Below are 21,195 nucleotides of genomic sequence, written 5' to 3' on the forward strand. Positions count from 1 at the left end.
GCACTTTTTTCAGAGGGTGATGGGAAGCCATTAAAAGGTTTTAGGCAGAGGAATAAAGACATAATCTAGTTCACAAACTGAGGTCTTAGCTCGAGCAGAGAATTGGGCGGAGCAAGAGTGGAAATGGGAATTCCAGTTAGGAGGAAGTTTCTGGGACTCAAGTGAGAGATGGTGTTGGCTGGGACTTGGGTGATGACAGGGTATTCAAGACATATTTTGGAAAGGGGATCAGTGAGACTGGCTTTTGGACTCAGCGTGGGGTGGGAGAGAAAAGAAGGAGCAGAGACGAACTTCTCCGTGCTTGCCCTGGGCTGGTGCAGGAGCCAGCAAAGTGTGGCTTGTGGGCCACATCCAGTCTGGCACCCGTATTTGTACAGCCCATGAGTCAAAAATGGTTTTTACATTTTAAAAAGTGGTTTAAAAAAACCCAACCAGGGCTTCCCTGGTGGCGCAGTGGTTGAGAATCTGCCTGCCAATGCAGGGGACACGGGTTCGAGCCCTGGTCTGGGAGGATCCCACATGCCGCGGAGCGACTGGGCCCGGGAGCCACAATTGCTGAGCCTGCGCGTCTGGAGCCTGTGCTCCGCAACGGGAGAGGCCGCGATAGTGAGAGGCCCGCACACCGCGATGAAGAGTGGCCCCCGCTTGCCGCAACTGGAGAAAGCCCTCGCACAGAAACAAAGACCCAACACAGCCAAAAATAAATAAATAAGTAAATAAATAAATAAATAAATAAAATTAAAAAAAAAAAAACTCATTTAAAAAAACCCAACCAAAACAACAAGAATACATGGCAGAGACCGTATGTGGCCATCGGGGACCTGCAGAGCCTGAAACGTTGTCTATTTGGCCCATTACAGAAGAAAGTTGGCTGACTTCCGAATTAGTAGGTTATGGAGCCATTTACTGAGGTGTGGAGGGAAAGGAGAGGACTATTTCTCGTACTTGTTTAGAAGGTGGTGAGAATCTTATTTATGAACATCTTCTTAAATGTTTGACTGCAGTTCTTAGGTAGGAAGGAAGTGTACCATAATCCCAACTGCCTATTATCCTCGCGTACTGAATCAGAGACATGCATTTTGAAGGTCCTCAAAAGAACGGGGGTGAACATTGGCCTTATTGCCTGGGTACTCCCATAAATATTATAAATCGGGACTCCCTCTTATTGGAGATTTTGCCTGAACAAGCTCTACAACGTAAGGATTCAGCTTGTGTGGTAACAGATCAGTTGATCAGTGAGCATCTGGGTGTGTAACTGGTTATCCTTGCTGATTCTGCCAGATTCATTTCTGGCTAAAAATGGTCCAACGTTTCTCATTCTATTACAAACGTCCGTTTTTCAGCCATGCCCATGGGAAATGTCTTCCTGCTTTGGGGGGGCTCCAATAATGGGGACTTGGGGTTTGGACCTTCGCAGCCTACTGCCGGAACTCTCTGGACGGCCAGTGGTACAGTTACGACGACAGCACGGTGGAACCGCTTCTAGAAGATGAGGTCAACACGCGAGGGGCTTACATCCTGTTTTATCAGAAGACAAACAGCATCCCTCCCTGGTCAGCCAGCAGCTCCATGAGAGGTAGGTTTTGCTGCTCCTAATAGGAGAGGGGAGGACTGGGAACAGGCAGCATGCTGTATCAAACAGCGAGGACCCGGAGAGGTCGGCAGGGATCTGAAAGAGGAAGCTTTGCTGATACAGAGCCATGTAGAGCCCTACAGACTAGTGTCCCATTTGCAAGGACGTGGGAGGGACATACTGAAATCCAAGAACGGGAAAAGGAATAATATTTTGTATCTGTGGCAGGTGGCTCTTGGGAGCATGGGATTCCATATTTCCGCTCTCACCCATATTGAGCCAGATCTTCATTAAGCTTGTGCAGTATAACCCTGCATTAGTCCCGGTAGAAAGGGAAGGGCAGTTATAAGGGATGAGGGGCCTTAATAGGAAACAGCTACTTAACCACACCCCAGAGATACGTTTCAACCTCAAACTTGCTTGGCGGTCTGGAGATGGAAAAGAAGGGTCAAAACGGACCTTTCTGTGTGACAGATTTCACTCTGCGAACTAGCCATCCTTACTTTGGAGTGAAAGAACGTTTTTAAAAAAATGACTCAGATTTCCTGCGCCCAGATTGTTGGAAAATGGCCAAGTAAAACCAAGATGCCCCAGCAGGTCTAAACCCAACGTAATGCAAAGTCTGCCTTCTTTTCACAGAAGGTAGACATGGCGAGAGTGAAAAACACGCCATATTTAGAAAACTGGACTTGGCGACCAGTAATTCCATGAAAAGGCTTTCAGTTCTCATCAACATTCTGTCCTTTCTGTGCCCGAGTGCCTCTCCCTAAATGTGTTGGCTTGGTCTCATGGTTCGTCAGTTACAGGTTCTCCTCCAGCGATTCGCTCTCGTTTCTGCAATTCTACTCTGGTTCTGTAGCTCCGGGCTCGGGGATGGGACTCTGGCCGTGAGAGGCGCCCGGGGGGCCCTGAAGGATGGAGTTGGGTCCAGCCTGCTCTCTCTGTGCCCCGTCTACAGGTTCCACCAGCTCCTCCCTGTCCGATCACTGGCTCCTCCGGCTCGGGAGCAGTGATGGTAGCACGAGGGGCAGCCTGCTGTCCTGGAGCTCCACCCCCGGCCCTGCCCGGCCCCAGCTGCCTGGGCCTGCCTTCTGCACCAAGAGCCTCCCCAGCCAAGAAAAGGGTACGTTCGATCACGTTGGTTAAACTTGCTGATCTTACTTTCATTTTCTGTAACGACTGTCACTCCTCAACTTTATGAAGGTGCTGGCACCTCATGGCTCAGAGTGTATAGAGTCCCTCGGTACGAGAGGTTTATTTATTTCCCAAATCGGGGCTCTCAGGACCTGGCCCGCCCCCGCCCACTACCCCTGGCTGCAGGTACCTTCTTTCTCCGCTCCCTGGAGCTGACCATCTAAAGGGGGCCGACAACACATCAACGAGTGAAAGAATTTCATGGCGGGATGTAAAGCAGGGATAAGGGCGAACAGGTAAATCATCAAAGGAAGAAGGTATCTAGGCCAGGGGTGGAGGAGAAAGGATGCAGAGGGCCCGTTAGGCAGGGCGGGTGGGGAAGGCCTTTCCGAGGAGGTGAGTTTGGAGCAGAGGCCTGAGTGTGAGTGAGTCGTGTAAAGTCTGGGCATGTGCTCCGCACTATCAGGGTGAGGGCTGTGAGGTGGGAGTGAGCGTGGGATGGGGGGTAGGGGGGTGCAGGAGAGACCAGAGCTGCGGCCAGAGCACAGTGAATGATGAGGAGAGTGATAGGAGGTAGTTGGGAGCGTGCCTTTGGCACATGGTACCGAGTTTGCATTGTATTCCAATTGCGGGGGTGGGCGGGAGCTACTGGGAAATTTGAGCAGCAAGTAATCAATCTGATACTTTTACAAAGCCTACTTTGGCTGCTGTGTGAATGCATCACAGGAGAGGTAAGAAGCCAGAAGGCCAGCTGGGAGGTCTGGCTGTGGTTTTCCAGGCGAGAGTGGGTGGTGGCTTGGATTAGTGCATTAGGCATGAGGTGGTCAGATCCGGGTTATATTTGAAGATAGAGCTAACAGGATTTGCTGGTTTGGGGTGTGAGGGAGAGAGGAACCAAGGAGGACTCTTTGCTTGGTGTCTACATAACTAGGTGACCAGTAGCAGTACAGTTCATGAGATGGGAAGGGCTCGGTCGGCTAGGATGCAGGGTCAACTTTAGAGGGAAATCAAATGTTTGACATGGTCATTGTGAGACTCCGGTAAGACATCCAAATCAAGATGATAACTAAGGAGTGGAGAAAAATATTTGAGGGTCATCAGCACACGGATGGACTTTAAAGCCACGGGGCTGGCTGAGCTCTCGTAGGGAAATTATACAGATAGAAACAAGTAAAGACCTAAGACCAACCCTGGAGCTCTCCTGCACCTAGAGGTTGAGCAAAGGCAGAGAGAGAACAGCAAAGAAACAGAGAAGGAGTGGCCTGTGAAATAGGAAGAAAACTGGGCAAACATGGGTCACAGATGCAAAAAAAGGGGAATCTTTCAAGGAGGAAGAAGCCAACTGTGTCACATACTGTTGAGAGGCTGAGTAGGATGAAGATGGGTGAGTGACCATCGGGCTGGAAGGTCACCAGTGACTTGCCAAGAGCATCTGTCATGGTTTGGAAAGAATGGAAGCTGTCAGGAACAGGTGGAAAAGACACTGGGTTAAAGAATTGACAGTGGATGTGGGTTCCATCAAAGACTGTGATTAAAGAGGCAGTAGCTGCAGAGGAATGTGGGCTGACAGCGCTTTGGGGTTTTCTTTGCCAAATAAGAAATAATAGAGCATGTTAGCATTCAGAGGATCCCGACTAGAGGGAAAACGTGATGATCGTGCAGGAGGGAGAGGCAATAATGACGGAAACAAACGTTTTCGTAAAAACACGTGAGTGTCTGTCTGTCTGTATCTTTTTTTTTTTTTAATTTTTAGCTTGAGATTTTAATTTTATTTATTTATTTATTTTATTTATGGCTGTGTTGGGTCTTCGTTTCTGTGCGAGGGCTTTCTCCAGTTGCGGCAAGCGGGGGCCACTCCTCATCGCGGTGCGCGGGCCTCTCACTATCGCGGCCTCTCTTGTTGCGGAGCACAGGCTCCAGACGCGCAGGCTCAGTAGTTGTGGCTCACGGGCCTAGTTGCTCAGCGGCATGTGGAATCTTCCCAGACCAGGGCTCGAACCCGTGTCCCCTGCATTAGCAGGCAGATTCTCAACCACTGCGCCACCAGGGAAGCCCTGTCTGTGTATCTTTAGCCTCTGTGTTCCTTCCATCAGAAAGTGGCAGCACATTCTAATTACTTTTAGTTTCCATGTTTCCTATTAGCTCCTGGTTTAGTTTTTTAAGTAAAAATTTTTTAATTGAAGTACCACGTATATACAGTAAAGTGTACTGATCACAAGTGTACATCTGATGAATTATCATACAACATACCCATGTAACTATCACTGAGATTAAGCAATAGAAAGTTCTAGGTCATCTCTATCTCTCCCCACCCCACCCCCGTATCCTTCTCAATCTTTACTGTTCCCCTCCTTTCCAGCAGGAAGTATTATTCTGACTTCTAACACATTGATTAGTTTTGTCTCTTTGGAAACTTTATATAAATGGAGTCACACATTCTTTTTTCTTTGACTTCTTTTGTTCAGCATTATATTTGTGAGATGTATATTTGTGGTAGGTATCAATGCTTTTTTCATTTTATTCCATTTGTCAGAAACAAAAAACAAAAAAACACAAACCAACCCAAAACAACTCAGACACATAAAGTTTGTTACCGAGTCCAAGCTTGTACTGCTCACCGCATGACAGGACAATAAATCAAGAGACATAGTGTTGGTGCAAGGAATAACGACTTTATTTGGAAAGCCAGCAGGCTGAGAAGATGGTGAGTTCGTGCCCCAAAGAACCATCTACCCAAGGTAGAATTCAAGCTTTCCTTATACTAAAAGGGGAGGGTGTTTGGCTGGTCCTTGCAAACTTCTTGGGGCAGGAATCCTTTGTTCTTGCAGCTGCCCAGGTAGGTCTGGTCACAATGTTCCTATAAACCTCCAACAAGAGAATTGTTATTTTCTGTTCTGCAACTTTTTATCTCTACATTAATGGGAAAGTGTTATACCTTTAAAGGTCAGAGCCTTGAAAATGGACTATCACGTATATTTCAGGCTCTAGGCAACATTCTTTTACAAAAGGTGCAGAGCCAGCATGACTGAGATAGGCAACAGAGCACAAGGGTTACAGCTAAAGAAATAGATCCAACATGGAGTCATGTTTGTTCTCTGTTACAGGTTCTCTGCACGCAAGTTTAATTGTACATATGAGAGAGAGGAAGAGAGATTGTTGTCTGTTGACTGTTGACCTTTGTCAATAAAAAAGCAAAAGCAGGCATCTGGAAAAGAAATCATGATGGGTAGGGTGGGGAGAGCCGCCTTATTTCTGAGGGGTTCACGGATGGGCTGGATTTGATCTCAGAGGCTGACCTGGAGAAGTTTGGCTTGATCGTCAGGGGAAGCACTTTGAGTTGTTACAGATTTCCGGATTCTTGAGTTATTTGTGGATTCTCCAAAAATCCACACAAGTTTTGTGGTGAAGACACGTGATGGATTGTCTTTGGGAAACGTCTGCTGGTGTCCTTCTGCACCCTGATGGGATGCTCTACTTCCCTCATCAAAACCTCCCACATTGTAGGAATAGATTACATTTTGCTCATTTAGTCCATTGTGGTTGGATATTGGGGTTGTTTCCGTTTGGGGCTATTACTAGTAGTACAGCTATGACCATTTTTGTTCATGCCTTTATGTTGTACGTATGTCTGCATTTCTGTTGGCTATTTACCTGGGAGTGAAATTGCTGGGGTGTTTGTGTGTTTATTCGTCAACTACTTATTTCTTTATACTTTTAAGTTACTGTTCTATCAAAGTAGCTAACACAGTTCCTGGTGTGTCCCAGGCTCTTGTTACATATTTGGGAGGGAATAAATATGATGATAGAGGTTTTTTTAATAAATTTATTTATTTATTTATTTTTGGCTGTGTTGGGTCTTCGTTGCTGCACGCGGGCTTTCTCTATTTGCGGCAGGCGGGGACTACTCTTTGTTGTGGTGCGTGGGCTTCTCTTGTTGCGGAGCACGGGCTCTAGATGCGTGGGCTTCAGTAGTTGTGGCATGCGGGCCTCTAGAGCGCAGGCTTAGTAGTTGTGGCGCATGGGCTTAGTTGCTCCACGGCATGTGGAATCTTCCCGGACCAGGGCTCGAACCCATGTCCCCTGCATTGGCAGGCGGATTCTTAACCACTGCGCCACCAGGGAAGTCCCCTGATGATAGAATTTTAAAGTGGCAGGTGGTTTTAGATTGTCATGGACACCAACCCTCTGGTTATTATGCTTTATGTATCAAATTTTGGTGAATTATTCCTCCATGTTCAGCATTTTGGCTCCCAATATCTCACTATTAGACAGAATGCTGATTGCACCACCGCCCCCTGCAAATCACAGTGGTCTGATTCCCTTAGAATCCGCTCTGTGTTGGCGTACTATTTCATGCATTATATTCTGACTCACCCTGTCTGGGCGTTTCTTTTCCCTTCACATTTTTATGACTGCACATTTAGGGTAGTGTCTGGTGAACAAAAAAAAGGCATTCCTTCCCCAGCTTGTCCATCCCCCATCAGCATGAGCCACTGACAAGCTCATAAATTCATCCCAGTTCTGTCCAGAAGCGTAGGACCTTGGGCCGTTTCTCAGTTCTCCCAAGAAGAAATGTGTTTCACACCCCTTAAGGAGGCAACTTGAAAAGATGGCCAACTTTTCAACAGGGTACTCAGACAAGCGTCAGGCATAGCTCCAGAAAACTCCCCAGAGAGACAGAGAGGGCTGGGATGGGAGGAGAAGTAATATTGCAGAATAACTGTCCTCCAGACCCTTGCAGGCATGTTACTTATCTCATCTACTCATTCAGAACTCTGGGAGAGGTGAAATGATAGCCCTTTTACCAAGGAGAAAGCTGAGCCTCGGACGTAACCAGTCACAAGCTCGCCTGGGAAGTAACGGGGCTGCAAATAGACCTGCTCCCTCTGGCTGCCAGAGTCCTCGCTCTGTGGCTCTTAGATGTAAATTTCAAATTTAAGGCTATTCCTTTCGGACACTGCCAGAGCCTCCCTTCCAAAGGGAGCATTCCCTCTTGGAGTCTGAATATAATGGTGATAGATTTGAAACCTGTTTGAGAAGCTCTGAGATGGTTGAAAATCCAGCTTTATTTTACTGTTAATACTAAGCCCGGGGCAAGATCAAAATCGAGCACATAGGCTTTCAACAATGATTGGTACTAACTCCTCTCCTCACGAGTATGTGGGAGACGTATTTTTTTACTGTCAAAATGAGCAGAGGGCATGACTGGCGTTTAGTCCCCAGGGGGCAGGGATGCTAAATGTCTTGCAATGCCCAGGGGTGGTGCCATGCGGTACAGACCTGTCCTTCCCAAATGCCAGCAGTCCCCTGTAGAGAAACACTGACAGCTTGGCAACTTCATCCTTCTGGTAGCTCTGGTTATGGGACCTCATAATAACGAAGGCATTTTAAAACGAAAATGAACAGGTCCAAGTTTTGTGGGGTATGCAACTTAAATAATTGGGGATGGGTATTGGGAGAGGCTCTATAAGAAAAAGGACGAAGAAATACCTTACTTTTGCAATTGTTATAAAAACATGACCGTGTGAAAAAATTGCTAAAGTCCTTTGCAGAGGAGGGGCCCTGGGACCAAAGCGTTTCAGTGTCGGTGCTCCTGATGGTAAATTTCCTCTATGGCTTTATTGAGCCTCAAAGGTTTTGTTTTTCTTTTTCAGTGCTTTCCAAATAGCATGTTATTTCAGTTTTGATTTCCTCTTTGATCTAAAGGTTATCTGGGTGTCAAGTATTTAAGAGTTTTTGGTCACCCTTGTATTCTTTATGTCTAATTTTATGGATTGTGATCCAAAAATGTGGTTTTCAAAAATGATTCCCTTTTTGTGATCAAGTAACTATATGATGATTATTTTGTCAGTGTTCTGTGTATACACAAAATAATGTACATTGTCTTTTGAGGAATGTGAGCTTTATTAAATTAGGTGAGTTGATTGTTGTATTCAATTTCCCTATGTCTTTTTTTTTTAATTGAAGTATAGTTGATTTATAATGTTGTGTTAGTTTCTGGTGTACAGCAAAGTGATTCAGTTTTACATATACATATATATATGTTCTTTTTTATATTCTTTTCCATTATTGATTAGAATAAGATACTGAATATAGTTCCCTGTGCTATAAAGTAGGACCTTGTTGTTTATTTTATATATAGTAGTTTGTATCTGCTAATCCCACACTCCTAATTTATCCCCACCCCTTTCCCTTTGGTAGCCATAAGTTTGTATGCTATGTCTGTGAGTCTGTTTCTGTTTTGTAAATAAGTTCATTTGTGTCATATTTTAGATTCTACATATAAGTGACATCATATGATAGTTGTCTTTGTCTGACTTACTTCACTTAATATGATAATCTCTAGGTTCATCCATGTTGCTGCAAATGGCATTATTTCATTCTTTTTTATGACTGAGTAGTATTCCATTGTATATATGTACCACATCTTCTTTATCCATTCATCTGTTGATGGACATTTAGGTTGTTTCCATGTCTTGACTATTGTAAATAGTGCTGCTGTGAACATAAGGGTGCATGTATCTTTTCAAATTAGCTTTTTCTCAGGGTATATGCCCAGGAGTGGAATTGCTGGATCATATGGTAGTTCTGTTTTTAGTTTTTAAAGGAACCTCCATACTGTTCTCCATAGTGGCTGCACCAATTTACATTCCCGCCAACAGTGAAGGAGGGTTCCCTTTTCTCCACACCCTCTCCAGCATTTATTAACTTTTTAACGATGGCCATTCTGACCAGCATGAGGTGATACCTCATTGTAGTTTTGATTTGCATTTCTCTGATTATTAGTGATGTCGAGCATCTTTTCATGTGCCTCTTGGCCACCTGTATTCCCCATGTCTTTTTTTTTTAAAATATTTATTTATTTATATTTGGCTACGTTGGGTCTTCGTTGCTGCACGCGGGCTTTTCTCTAGTTGTGTCAAGTGGGGGCTACTCTTTGTTGCGGCGGGCCTGTCATTGCGGTGGCCTCTCTCGTTGCAGAGCGTGGGCTCCAGGCGCGTGGGCTTCAGTAGTTGCGGCACGTGGGCCCAGTAGCTGTGGCTCGAGGGCCCCAGAGTGCAGGTTCAGTAGCTGTGGCCCACGGGCTCAGCCGCTCCGTGGCATGTGGGATCCCTCCCGGACCAGGGCTCGAACCCGTGTCCCCTGCACTGGCAGGCAGACTCCTAAGTACTGTGCCACCAGGGAAGTCCCCCCCATGTCTTTAAATTGACTTTATTTAGGGCCGCCTGGTTACGAAGGAGGTATATGGATACCTTCCTATATAGCTGTATTTTAAATCAAGTACTCCCAGGACGTTAATAATATTTGCTTTATATTGTTAGCCATTTTGTTAATAGGTGTCTGTAAGCTGATGACTGTTAGATCTTCTTTATAAATTGGGTCTTTTCGCATTATACTGTTTCTCTTTATCCTGCTTAATGCTTTTAATCATAAATTCTACTTTGTTTGAGATGAATAATTCCACCCCTTCTTTCTTTTTTCTTGCTTGCATTTGCCTGGTATCATTTTGCCCTTCTCTTTTACTTTATAAACCTCTCTTTTTGAGTTAGTTTTAAGTGGTTTCTGAGAAACAGTATGTTGCTGTGTTTTGTTTTGTTTTGTTTTTTAAATGTAAAAAATTCAAAGCCTGTCCTACAAAGGGAAAATTCAGTCCATTCATACTTAAAATCAACTACCAAACTTGATTTCATGTCATTTTATATTTTTTTGTACATTTTCTCATAGAGATATTTTTTATTGAAGTATAGTTGATTTACGGTATCATGTTAGTTTCAGGTATACACAGCACAGTGATTCAGTTATATATATATTCTTCTTTTTTAAAATAAATTTATTTATTTATTTCGTTGCGTTGGGTCTTTGTTGCTGCAGGTGGGTTTTCTCTAGTTGCAGTGAGCGGGGGCTACTCTTCGTTGCGGTGCGCGGGCTTCTCATTGCGGTGGCTTCTCTTGTTGCGGAGCACGAGCTCTAGGCACGGGGACTTCAGTAGTTGTGGCACGTGGGCTCAGTAGTTGTGGCTCGTGGGCTCTAGAGCCCAGGCTCAGTAGTTGTGATGCACGGGCTTAGTCGCTCCGTGGCATATGGGATCTTCCTGGACCAGGGCTCGAACCTGTGTCCCCCTGCATTGGCAGGGGGATTCTTAACTGCTGCGCCACCAGGGAAGTCCTATATATATATATATTCTTCTTTAGATTCTTTTCCCTTATAGGTTATTACAAAATATTGATATAGTTCCCTGTGCTATACAGTAGGGCCTTGTTGGTTATCTATTTTATATATAGTGGTGTGTATACATTCATTTCATTAAAAAAGAAATTTCTATCACTGATTCTTTTTTCTTATTTTTACTGATTTGATCATGTTGCTGCGTGTTCCCTTTTTTCCCCTTGTTCACTGGGAAGTGCTGTTCTTTTCCATCTTGTTAATTCTTACCTTATGCTTCCCTCTATTTAAAATCAAAGGCATTTTCCTATTATTATATGGATACGAGAAGCCTGCTATTTCCTGCGAGTCATTCTGTTTCATCACTGCCTTCTCTCTTTCCCCTGATGAGACCTTTTAATGCTTCCGTGTCATTCCCCCCAAATGAGAGCTTTGAGATGCTTTCCCAGGTTCCCCCTGGTCTGTTTCAACAGCACCCCCTCGTCAGTCCCCAGTTCTTAGATTTTGCTGAGATGGTTTCCTACTCTGTTCCAGACTGTAATCAGAATTACTCTTGCTGTCCCTTTCCTGTCCCAAACACACCAGCTTAACTTCATGTGACACATCCTAAGACCATCTGTCTCCTGTGAGGGTGGATGGTACACAATTGCACTGGACACTGCTGTCTGTTTTCTTTTCTTCACCTTCTATCTTCAGGTCTCGGTGCTGATTTCTAGTGTTTGGTCAGAATTCTTTTCAGGTATGCATAACATGCTCTTCCTCTGCAGAGCCTGAAATATTTTCTTTTCCCGGGGAGTGAATGGCAGCTTGACTGGTGAAGGGCTCTTGGGTTGCAATCCTTTTCTCTCAGGCATCTGTGGATGTTTTCCCACGGTCTACGAGGCCCCAGGGTTGCAGGTGAGAAGTTCTTCTTTTTCACATGAGAGCCACTTGTTCTTTCTGGCTGGAAGCTTTTAAAATTCTGTCTTTGACCTTGGAGTTTAGAAATTCTACCAGAATATGCCTGGGTCTGTGTTTTTTTATCAACCCTGCCTGGGACTTGTGGAGGCCTCTCCTTCTACAGATGCAGACTTTTCTTTAGGGAAATGCTGTTTTTGTTTGATTATTGTCTTGCCTACTTTTCAGATTCCTATTATTTGCCTCTTGGGTCTCCTAGATCTGTTCTCCAAGTCTCCTAGCTTTTCCCTGTGATTTCTATCGCTTTGTCATTTTGCTCTATGGCATGAAACATTGCTTTCACAATTATAAAATTTGTGAAATTTACCAAATGTCATAAATTTCAAGATCATTTCAGGCCACTAATTTGAGTCTTAACAGTAACCCCGCATGCCTTCAGTTCATTTACTGAATTTTAAAACCTGAAAGTCACATTCTTCAGTCTCCTGTTGTTCTACACTTGAATCTCCTTGACCGTTTTATTTTGTTAGTTTTTCTTTAATGGCTCAAAAGGGCCTGTTCTGATGGTTCTGTTTATTCTTATTCTCTGACTGCCAGACCCCCTTAGGTGTGTTTTTATTTTTCTGTTTCTGCCTGTCGGGGCTTCCTTCCATCCTCTCCTGAGTGGCCGTGGTTCTTGGAATGATGGACGGGGCAGTGGCCTTGGCTCCTGAGGCAACCTTTCCCCTCGCCAGCCTTGTCCTGCCAGCTCAGTCACAGAAGTGGACAAGCCTCAGCTGATCTGTGCAGCTTCTCCTTACTTTCTGGGGGACCCGAGAAAAGTTTAGGGGTCAGGTTTGCCCCAGGTTGCATTGTGCAACCAGAGACAGGTGTCTCCAAATACAGGTTGGGGCTTAGAAGATGAAGGCCCCTAGTTAGGGCCCTTTTCTCCCGTGGTTACAGCCCTGGACCTGACCCGCCGAGCTTGCCTGTGCCTCAGGGCCTTTGCACTTGCTGCTCCCTCTGCCTGGAACCTGTTATCCCCAGATCTCCACGCGGCTTCCTCCCTTCTCTCAGGTCTCTCCTCACTGAGGACCCTCTATTTCCCCCTTACCCTGCCTTCTTCTTCATCCTAGCTCTTATCTCTACATCCCATGGGATGTAGTTTTGCTTTTTTGTCAAGCCCAATAAGGAATAGGCACATTGTAGTTTATCCACAGCTGTATCCCCAGCACTGCAAACAGTCCTCGGCACCCAGTAGGCTCTCATTAAATATTTATTGAGTGCATAAGTCGGGGACACCCTTGACAGGATGAGGAAAAGTCTTGTCCTGTTGCAGATGGGCTGAGGATGGCGAGAAGAGCCCCCACCCCCTCTCACAGCACACGTAGTGAGGCTGGGTCGGTGCCCGATTTCATTAGCCCAGGAGAAAAAGGCACAGGGGAGCAGATGTGGCATTTCTCAGTGAAGCGTCCACCGGCTCCAGGGCCCCTGTGTGGTGGGGTCTGTGCCCCCAGGCTGCCCCGGAGCCATCTGTGTGAGCAGGGCTCTGGGGGACCTGGGAAGCTCCTGTGTATGCCCTGGGGCTTATACAACCTCAGGAAGCACTTAACCATTCATGTCCTCAATGTGGCTTCAGATTCTAGGCCCTTCCTGGTTCTCAAGCCAGACCGGGGGGGGGGGGGGGGGGGGGGGTGAGCAAGGCCACGGATTCCATGGTGGGAAAGGAAGCATAGCTCAGGGGTCTCTGAACACCACCTCTGCCTCTAGCTCCCAGCACCCCTGGAGGTCTGCCTCCCCAGGGGAAGGGCAGTGGGGCTTACCATCCCCCAACCTCCCCCTCCCCCAGAAGCAAGATACTTGGTGAACAGTAAGTGCTGCATCTGCTTGGGTGCTTTCCCATTCATTTCTCCTCTTAGCCAAAGCTCTCGCTCCCTCTCAGATCCAACAAACAGAATGAAATAAAATCATGATGGCCAAGGTGCGTTCTCACTGCATCTTGAGAAAGAGGAGCCGGGCGCTGCTGGGCACCTGTGTTTCCCGTGACATGAGCTGCTGCCCGGTGCTGGGTGCCCGGGCCCCTCCACCCCGGGAAGAAGGATGGAGAGTGGGTTAAGGCCGTGGCCAAGTCATCTGCCACCTGCCAGGGCAGCACGCTGGTCCTCCCGTTTTTTGTTTTTTGTTTTTTTTAAATGGCTATATGGGTGCTTTCCCTAGATATCCTGTTTTTTTTTTTTTTAACTTTGGGTTTATTTATTTATTTATTTTTGGCTGTGTTGGGTCTTCGTTTCTGTGCGAGGGCTTTCTCTAGTTGAGGCAAGTGGGGGCCACTCTTCATCGCGGTGTGCGGGCCTCTCACTATCGCAGCCTCTCTCGTTGCGGGGCACAGGCTCCAGACGCGCAGGCTCAGTAATTGTGGCTCACGGGTACAATTGCTCCGCGGCATGTGGGATCCTCCCAGACCAGGGCTCAAACCCAGGTCCCCTGCATTGGCAGGCAGATTCTCAACCACTGCGCCACCAGGGAAACCCCTGTCCTCCCGTTTTGAAAGGCTGAAAGTCACCGCTTTGTGACTCCTGATACAGAGCTCCTCTTTCTGCCCTTCCCAGGGCTGTGGACCAGGAACAAAACCTTCCCACATGTCTCAGCCCCCAGAACAGTTTTGTTTTGTTTTTTTTCCGTCCGAGGTGTGGGAATTTAATGATGGAGCAACAACGTCAATCGGGACTGGAATTACAAAGTATTTGGGGTGAGATTGTGTCTATTGATGGCTAATCTGAAGAAGTACTTTAAAGAAAAAGAAAAATACCAAAGATTATCTGTGAAAAACCTGAAAGGCAAGGTCCGCGGCACCTCAGAGATGCTGTCAGACGCCTCGTGGAGTTGACGGGCTTTCTGCGCCCTCACCTTCTTGGCACCTCTACTGGCTGATGTCTGTGCGCTTTCCCTGCCGGCGCCTTGGGGACCCCTCGTACCTGCTCCTTTGACCTCCTGAGCCCCCCGCCTGTGCCTCCGAGGACCCCGGTCCCTCTCCATACAGCTCAGAGGTTGGCTTTGGTGGTTGTGGTTCTGGCTCATTTTGGAAGCTGACTTGTGCTCCGTGATGAGAGTGGAGAGGCTGGTGCCCTTGACCCAGGCTGACTGTCCTTGTGCCACGTGGACTTCAGCTGAAGATTTCTTTCTCTGTGGTGGCAGGCATCTCATAAATCAAGTGTCTTAATGGTACAGTGGCCAGTGACTTTTTAACTTTTTCTTTTCTTTTTAATTGTGTTAAAATACACATAACAGAGAATTCCCTGGTGGTCCAGTGGTTAGGACTCTGCTCTTTCATTGCCGAGGTTCCCAGGTTCAATGCCTGGTCGGGGAACTAAGATCCCACAAGGCAGGGGAAAAAAAAAAAAAAACAAAAACACATCACAGACTTTGTTTGCCATCTTAACCATCTTTAAGTGTACAGTTCAGTGGTCTGAAGTACATTCACGTTGTCGTGTGGCCTATGACCACCACCATCCCTATAACTCTTTTCATCTGTAAATCTGAAACTCTATACCTGTTAAACACCAACTCCCTATTCCCTCCTTCCCCAACCACCTTTATACTTTCTGTCTCTCTGATTTTAGCTGCTCAGAATACTTCATAGCATGGAATCATATAGTATGTGTCTTTTTGGTGACTGGCTAGTCGGGGTCCCTTGAGATTCCATATGAATTTTAGGATGGGTTTTTCTATTTCTGTTCAAAACCTTACGGTGATTTTCATAGGAATTGCATCGAATCTATAGATCGCTTTGGGTAATATTGGCATTTTAACAATATTAAATCTTCCAATCCACGAACACAGGATGTGTTTCCATTTATTTACGTCGTCTTTCATTTCTTTTGGCAACGTTTTCTAGTTTTCAGTGTACAAGTCACCTCCTTGGTTAAGTTAATGCCTAAGTATTTTATTCTTTTTGATACTACTGTAAATAGAATTTTTGGGGGTAACTGATTGACTGTGTCTTAAAAAAAAAAACACAACCTGGGTATATGTCTGTTCCCTTTAGAAATGTTGAGATTTAGGAAAGAATTGAGAAGAAAATCAGAAATACACAGCACTCCCATGGTTCCCTCTACACCTTCTCATTTTATTTATTTAAGTGTGGAGTATTTATTTCTCCATACTTCTTTGTATGTTTTCACATGCACGCATCATGCACATACACACACATCTACACATATACGTGTGTATATATTTTTGCAAGTTGGATTACTCTGTGTTTTTCTAGACTCTATTTCGCAATGTATATCAAAAACATCTTTCTAACTATATACAGATGTTGCAAAACACACAATGGAGGTATAGCTGGCAGTTCTGACAGAATGAAACACACAAGACTTTTCTTTTTCTCGTCTTTTCTTTTTCTCATTTTTAGCCCCAGGTAGAATATCTGAGACTTGTGCACTGGAAAAAGTACAGGCACCTAATCTGACCTGAAAAGGCAGGGACTTCTGCTGAGCATTCTGTTTCATGGCCATATATAAAGATGAATGGAAATGATGTTGAATCTCGGGCTAGCTGCCTCAGAGACTGAGTTCTCTCGGGAGTGTGCACTGCTTGGCACGCAGCTACCTTCGTTGGCACTGCCTTGCCCTGTGGCTTCAGGTACATAAATGGATTCCGTGGAACTGTGGGTGAAAACAGCGGTGCTCCCGAGGGCAGGAACCATAACGTCTTGTTCGCTGCTGTGTCTCCAGCACCCAGGACGGTGCCTGCTCCATCAGACGTGCGTGGTCAGTGCTTGTTAGACGGACTGGCCTTGCAGCTACTCTTACTGCAGCCGGAGGGATACTCGGGCACTGATGCTCTTGGTGTCTCTTTCAGGAGGCTTGGAGTCCAGGCCTTTGGCACGGGGTGTCCGAGGCCGCAGCATCAGCGTGAAGGTGCCCACCCCTTCCCGAGCCAAGCAGGGGACCTTCAAGACCATGCCCCTCCGGTGGTCTTTTGGCCCCAGGGAGAGACCCCTGGGCGCATCCATCGAGCTGGTAGAGTACTTGGAGTCCAGACGGAGACCTCGGTCCACGAGCCAGTCCATCGTGCCGCTGCTGACGGGCACTGCTGGTGGGGATGAGAAGGCAAACGCCACCCTCTCTGCTAAGGGTGAAGATAGCGGGCGAGCCGGTGACAGAGTGCTGGCCGAAGCGCCCTGCCCCTCGGGCCACCCCAGCAACTCAGATGGCCCGAACGCAGCAAGGGAGCTCAAGGAAAACGCAAGTCAGGATATCACGCTGCCCAAACAGTCTGACCTGCCCGTCACCGTGATGTCCTCAGTGGAGGGCGGGAAGCGAGCCCGGCCGGAGGGCCAGAGGACCACAAGCTGTAAGGGAAGTGGCCTGGCGGGGAGCCGTGGCCAAACACCCTCTCCCAAGGAGGCTCCCGGCGCTGCGACATTGTCTAGAAACAGCGCAGACAGTTGCCCAAATACCTCTGGCAAGATGAGGGCTGATGTGGAGAGAAGGGACCCCGAGGCAGACAGATGCCCACAGGGAACCCTCACCTTTCTGAGGTCTGTGTTTTGGAAGAGGGAGAGCAGGAAGAGTGACAGGGCAGAGGCGGTGAGTGGCAGGCAGAGCCCAGCTGTGGCTGAGCAGGCCCGAGGCTCGTCTCCGTCGCTCAGGACCCGAGAGAGCCTGGCCAGGGGCCCCGCCAGCCCCCTGGAGAGGGACGTCCGGTCAGCGCCCAGCTCTCTGCGCCTCCCTCGCAAGGCCGGCAGGCCCCCGAGGGCCACTGCCCTTGGCACATCACAGAGAAGTGTCCCCGGGGAGCAGACGTCTTTCGGCACCTTGCCAAAGGTGAAGTACCACACGCTCTCCTTAGGTCGGAAGAAAACGTTGCCCGAGTCCAGCTTCTGATGGTGTGTGTTCCAGTGACGTGTGGAGCTGGCATCCTCGTGACTCTGCACTGAGCACCTGTAGGCAGCCTGTGTTGAGAGTGGGATTTGGGGAAGACAGTTGTCTTGTGACCCCTGAAAATAAACATTTTTTGGTCTCCGCATCTAGATTTCCAACACCTAATTCCAAAAATACCTTGTTGGCTGCTTTTATGCCACCAGACCACAAGAGGGCGCTGGTGGGTCAGCATAATCATTTCGAGGCAAGAACTGCTGTTTTGTTTAAATTTCAGGGCCTGAGTACTTTTACTAAGGAGTGATTGGATGTGGGCAAAACATAGAGCATAACTCTGTGATGAAGCCTCGTTAATAAGAATCTTCAGTATCAAATCAAATATTGTCATTGGTTTCTCCTATTTAAACTTTTTTTTTTTTTTTTTGGGAAATAGTGGACTTAACAGGAAAAATCTTCTTTTCCTCTTGATGCTTCTCTGGGATAAAGCATTAAGGATGCCAAAAAAAAAAAGTGATAGTGACACTACAGCAGGATTCTAGGATAATGAGGTGGGAGAGAAATGATTGAGATTTTAGGAGAGTATTTAATATATAACAAAATAATTGTATTAAAGTTTTTCAAGGTATTTAAAAAAGATAACTATTTTGATACTGGGAAAAAAAGGAAGTTCTTTTTTAAAAAAAATTAACTATGAGATCTATGTACAATTTTAATAAAAGCTCATCTGTGAAACATGCAAATGACTCTGAATTATTCAAGTTAGACAAATGATCTTGTTTTGTTTCTGCTGCATAAACTTAGCTCATTGCTTTTTTTTTTTTTTTACCATTTAACCACTTTTTAACATTGATGTATAGTTGATTTACAATGTCATGTTAGCTTCAGGTGTACAGCACAATGATTCAGTTATACAGATAGATAGATGATAGATAGATGGATAGATAGATAGGTATATTCTTTTTCAGATTCTTTCCCCTTATAGGTTACTACAAAACACGGAGTATAGTTCCCTGTATATACAGTAGGTCCTTGTTTGTTATCTAAACTCGTTGCTGTTGATATCAGAAAGCCATTGATTGAGTTGTCTCTGAAAATTTTAAGTACTTTTAATTAAAATGATTTGCTGTTCTCTAAGGAAATAGAAGTCTCCCCAGGTCTCTCTCTGGAGGGCATGTACTTTCAAGGACTAGAGAGTCTGAGCCGGTCTCAACGGACCATCACTTTGTTACCGACTAGGGTCCTTGAACTCCTTAATCAATAGAAATTGATGAGAGGCCAGAGGAGGAATTCAGGAGAGTCTTTACTGGGACTCGTGCTGCAGCAGAAGGGAGCGAAAACAAGCAACATGTGCCCTTGCTCACTCCCTGAGGTGGGGCGAGCTGGTCCCTTAAATGGGGTGAGGGGGGGTTGGGCCGGAGCGGTGGCTCAGGTGGTCTGCCCACCCCCTTGGTGGTGGCGTGTGCAGGGGTCATGCGCAGGACCCTGCTTTTCCTCCCCGCCCCTCAGAAGTGGCAGTTGGGTTTTGACCTTTTTGTATCCTCTTGTTCATAATTTGCGTAAACTGCGCATGTGTGCAGGTATTTTTAGTCCCTTATAGTTTCTTTGTATTCTGTTGCTGGAGGAGACGTTTGTCCAGGTGCAAGCACTGCAGTAGAGGGTCCCGGGTCCCAGCCTGTCTCAAGTTGACTGTCCTCTGTTTTCCTAGAGCTTTGCACACTTTTCAGTAGCTCTTCTAACAAATATCCCCTCACTTCTCACAGGGAAGCTGCTAAGGCTGATCCCAGTCCTGGGGCTCGACAGGTGAGGTTACTGGTGAGTCTGTAGTTCAACAGCCCATTTTCTAGAAATACTTCCTTTCTGATAGGAACCATTTGTTTAAGACACCCGACTCCAAAAATTAAGTTTTTCCTCATATACACGGCATGACTCATTGGTGTGTCTCTGCTACTGTTCTTTTCTTAAGAAGGAAGAATGAGGTTCTTTTTTATTCCCCATGAGAAAGGCTACGTAATTTTGAGCAACAGTTCCAAGATAGAAGGAACCGAGATGACAGAAGGAGAAAGCACGGGGACCTGCCACCTGACCCCAGAGGGCAATGTGTGTATCGGTAGACCCACGTGCTTGCATTTCAAAAGAAGTCCGTGTTTTCTTCAAGTCTTTTTTTTTTTTTTAATTATTTGCTTTATTTTTTTATTTTATTTTATTTATTTATTTATTTTTGGCTGTGTTGGGTCTTCGTTTCTGTGCGAGGGCTTTCTCTAGTTGCGGCAAGCGGGGGCCACTCTTCATCGCGGTGCACGGGCCTCTCACTATCGCGGCCTCTCTCGTTGCGGAGCACAGGCTCCAGACGCGCAGGCTCAGCAATTGTGGCTCCCGGGCCCAGCTGCTCCGCGGCATGTGGGATCTTCCCAGACCAGGCCTCGAACCCGTGTCCCCTGCATTGGCAGGCAGATTCTCAACCACTGCGCCACCAGGGAAGCCCAAGTCTTAACTGATGCTGGGGAAGACGTAGCTGTCCTGCCCTCTTGGGTGATGGGAGTCTAGGGGTCCTCCTGCTGTATCTGGTTCTTTTTCCTCTGTTGACACTCATCTGTCATCTTTCACTCCCATGCTCTTCTTAAGCCCAGCCTCACTTTCTTTGTAGGGCCCCTAAGGGATTGGGTTGTGACTCAGACGTGCATCCCCAGGCTTCTCCCTTTCGAATACCCTTGGATATCATGAGCAGGTCCCAATTGTTAGCAGCTTTCTTTGTAATACACCGCAGATTGGAGCATTTGCCCTAGGCTATGAATTTGGAATAGAAAGAGGCAATTACACATAGACGCTGGTAGTTATATCTGCCATCCCACATCTTCAACAAGGATGCCTGAAGTTCCTTGGTAACCCTTTCCCTGAGGTTGCTTCCCCGTCTAGAGGGACCTGGTAGGGAAGGCTGGGAGAACACAGCATGGGAAAAGATTGGATTAGATTTCTGCCCAGATTGGAGGCATGGTTCCAACCTTGACCGTGCATCTGAGTGTACGCCGTGGCCATCTGGTCAAGGGATGTTTCAGGAGGAAGCAAGGCAGAAATACTTGGATGCTTTTCTCAAACTACAGAGCTGCTCTTGGACATTTGTAAATTGGAGTTTGAGGCAGGTTGAAAGCCATTGAGTCAGATACAAGCATGGCCAGCGATTGAGTTAGCTCAGCGTGGCAGAAATGGTCTCCCATCCTCCTCTGGAAGCCCAGGTACCCTGCCTGGACCTTTCCCTGCTCCTGAGGCATGGACCTTGGTCTGGTGGTGATAACTCCCTCCCGACTCCAGCGTGTCCTCCAGGTCTGGGACTGCTTTGCTTTATCCCCCACTCCACTCTCTTCCACTAGCGGAAGGAAGGGTTTGCAAGTCCAGAATCTTGGGCTGGGAAGTCATACTGGTGGTGTCAGAAGCTCCAAGGGCCAGAAGAGAAAGAACATCTAGAGGAGAGGAGATTGTAATCTATACAAGTTACAGAATTATAGTTCTGGGAACAAACAGGTATATGCTAGCTCCATCCTGCTTTCCAGATCCTGTCAGCAGGACACC

The 21,195-nt window shown here is 46.6% G+C and overlaps 1 protein-coding gene across 4 annotated transcripts in view; it reads left to right on the forward strand.

Annotated features, from left to right (window-relative positions):
- USP43 (ubiquitin specific peptidase 43) overlaps positions 1–21,195 on the forward strand; it is a 106,360-nt gene that overhangs the window by 44,948 nt on the left and 40,217 nt on the right. For 2 of the 4 annotated variants that reach the window (XM_059908459.1, XM_059908460.1), the window contains exons 13-15: positions 1,418–1,576; positions 2,532–2,696; positions 16,610–18,280. In XM_059908459.1, the coding sequence (XP_059764442.1) occupies positions 1,418–1,576; positions 2,532–2,696; positions 16,610–17,637 (1,352 nt within the window). In that variant the 3' untranslated portion in view covers positions 17,638–18,280. Of the gene's footprint in view, positions 1–1,417; positions 1,577–2,531; positions 2,697–16,609; positions 18,281–21,195 lie in introns of those variants that run through there. The other 2 variants (XM_059908462.1, XM_059908461.1) reach the window with 2 other exon arrangements.

This window comes from Balaenoptera ricei, chromosome 20 (genome assembly GCF_028023285.1).
Source record: "Balaenoptera ricei isolate mBalRic1 chromosome 20, mBalRic1.hap2, whole genome shotgun sequence".
NCBI lineage: Eukaryota > Metazoa > Chordata > Mammalia > Artiodactyla > Balaenopteridae > Balaenoptera > Balaenoptera ricei.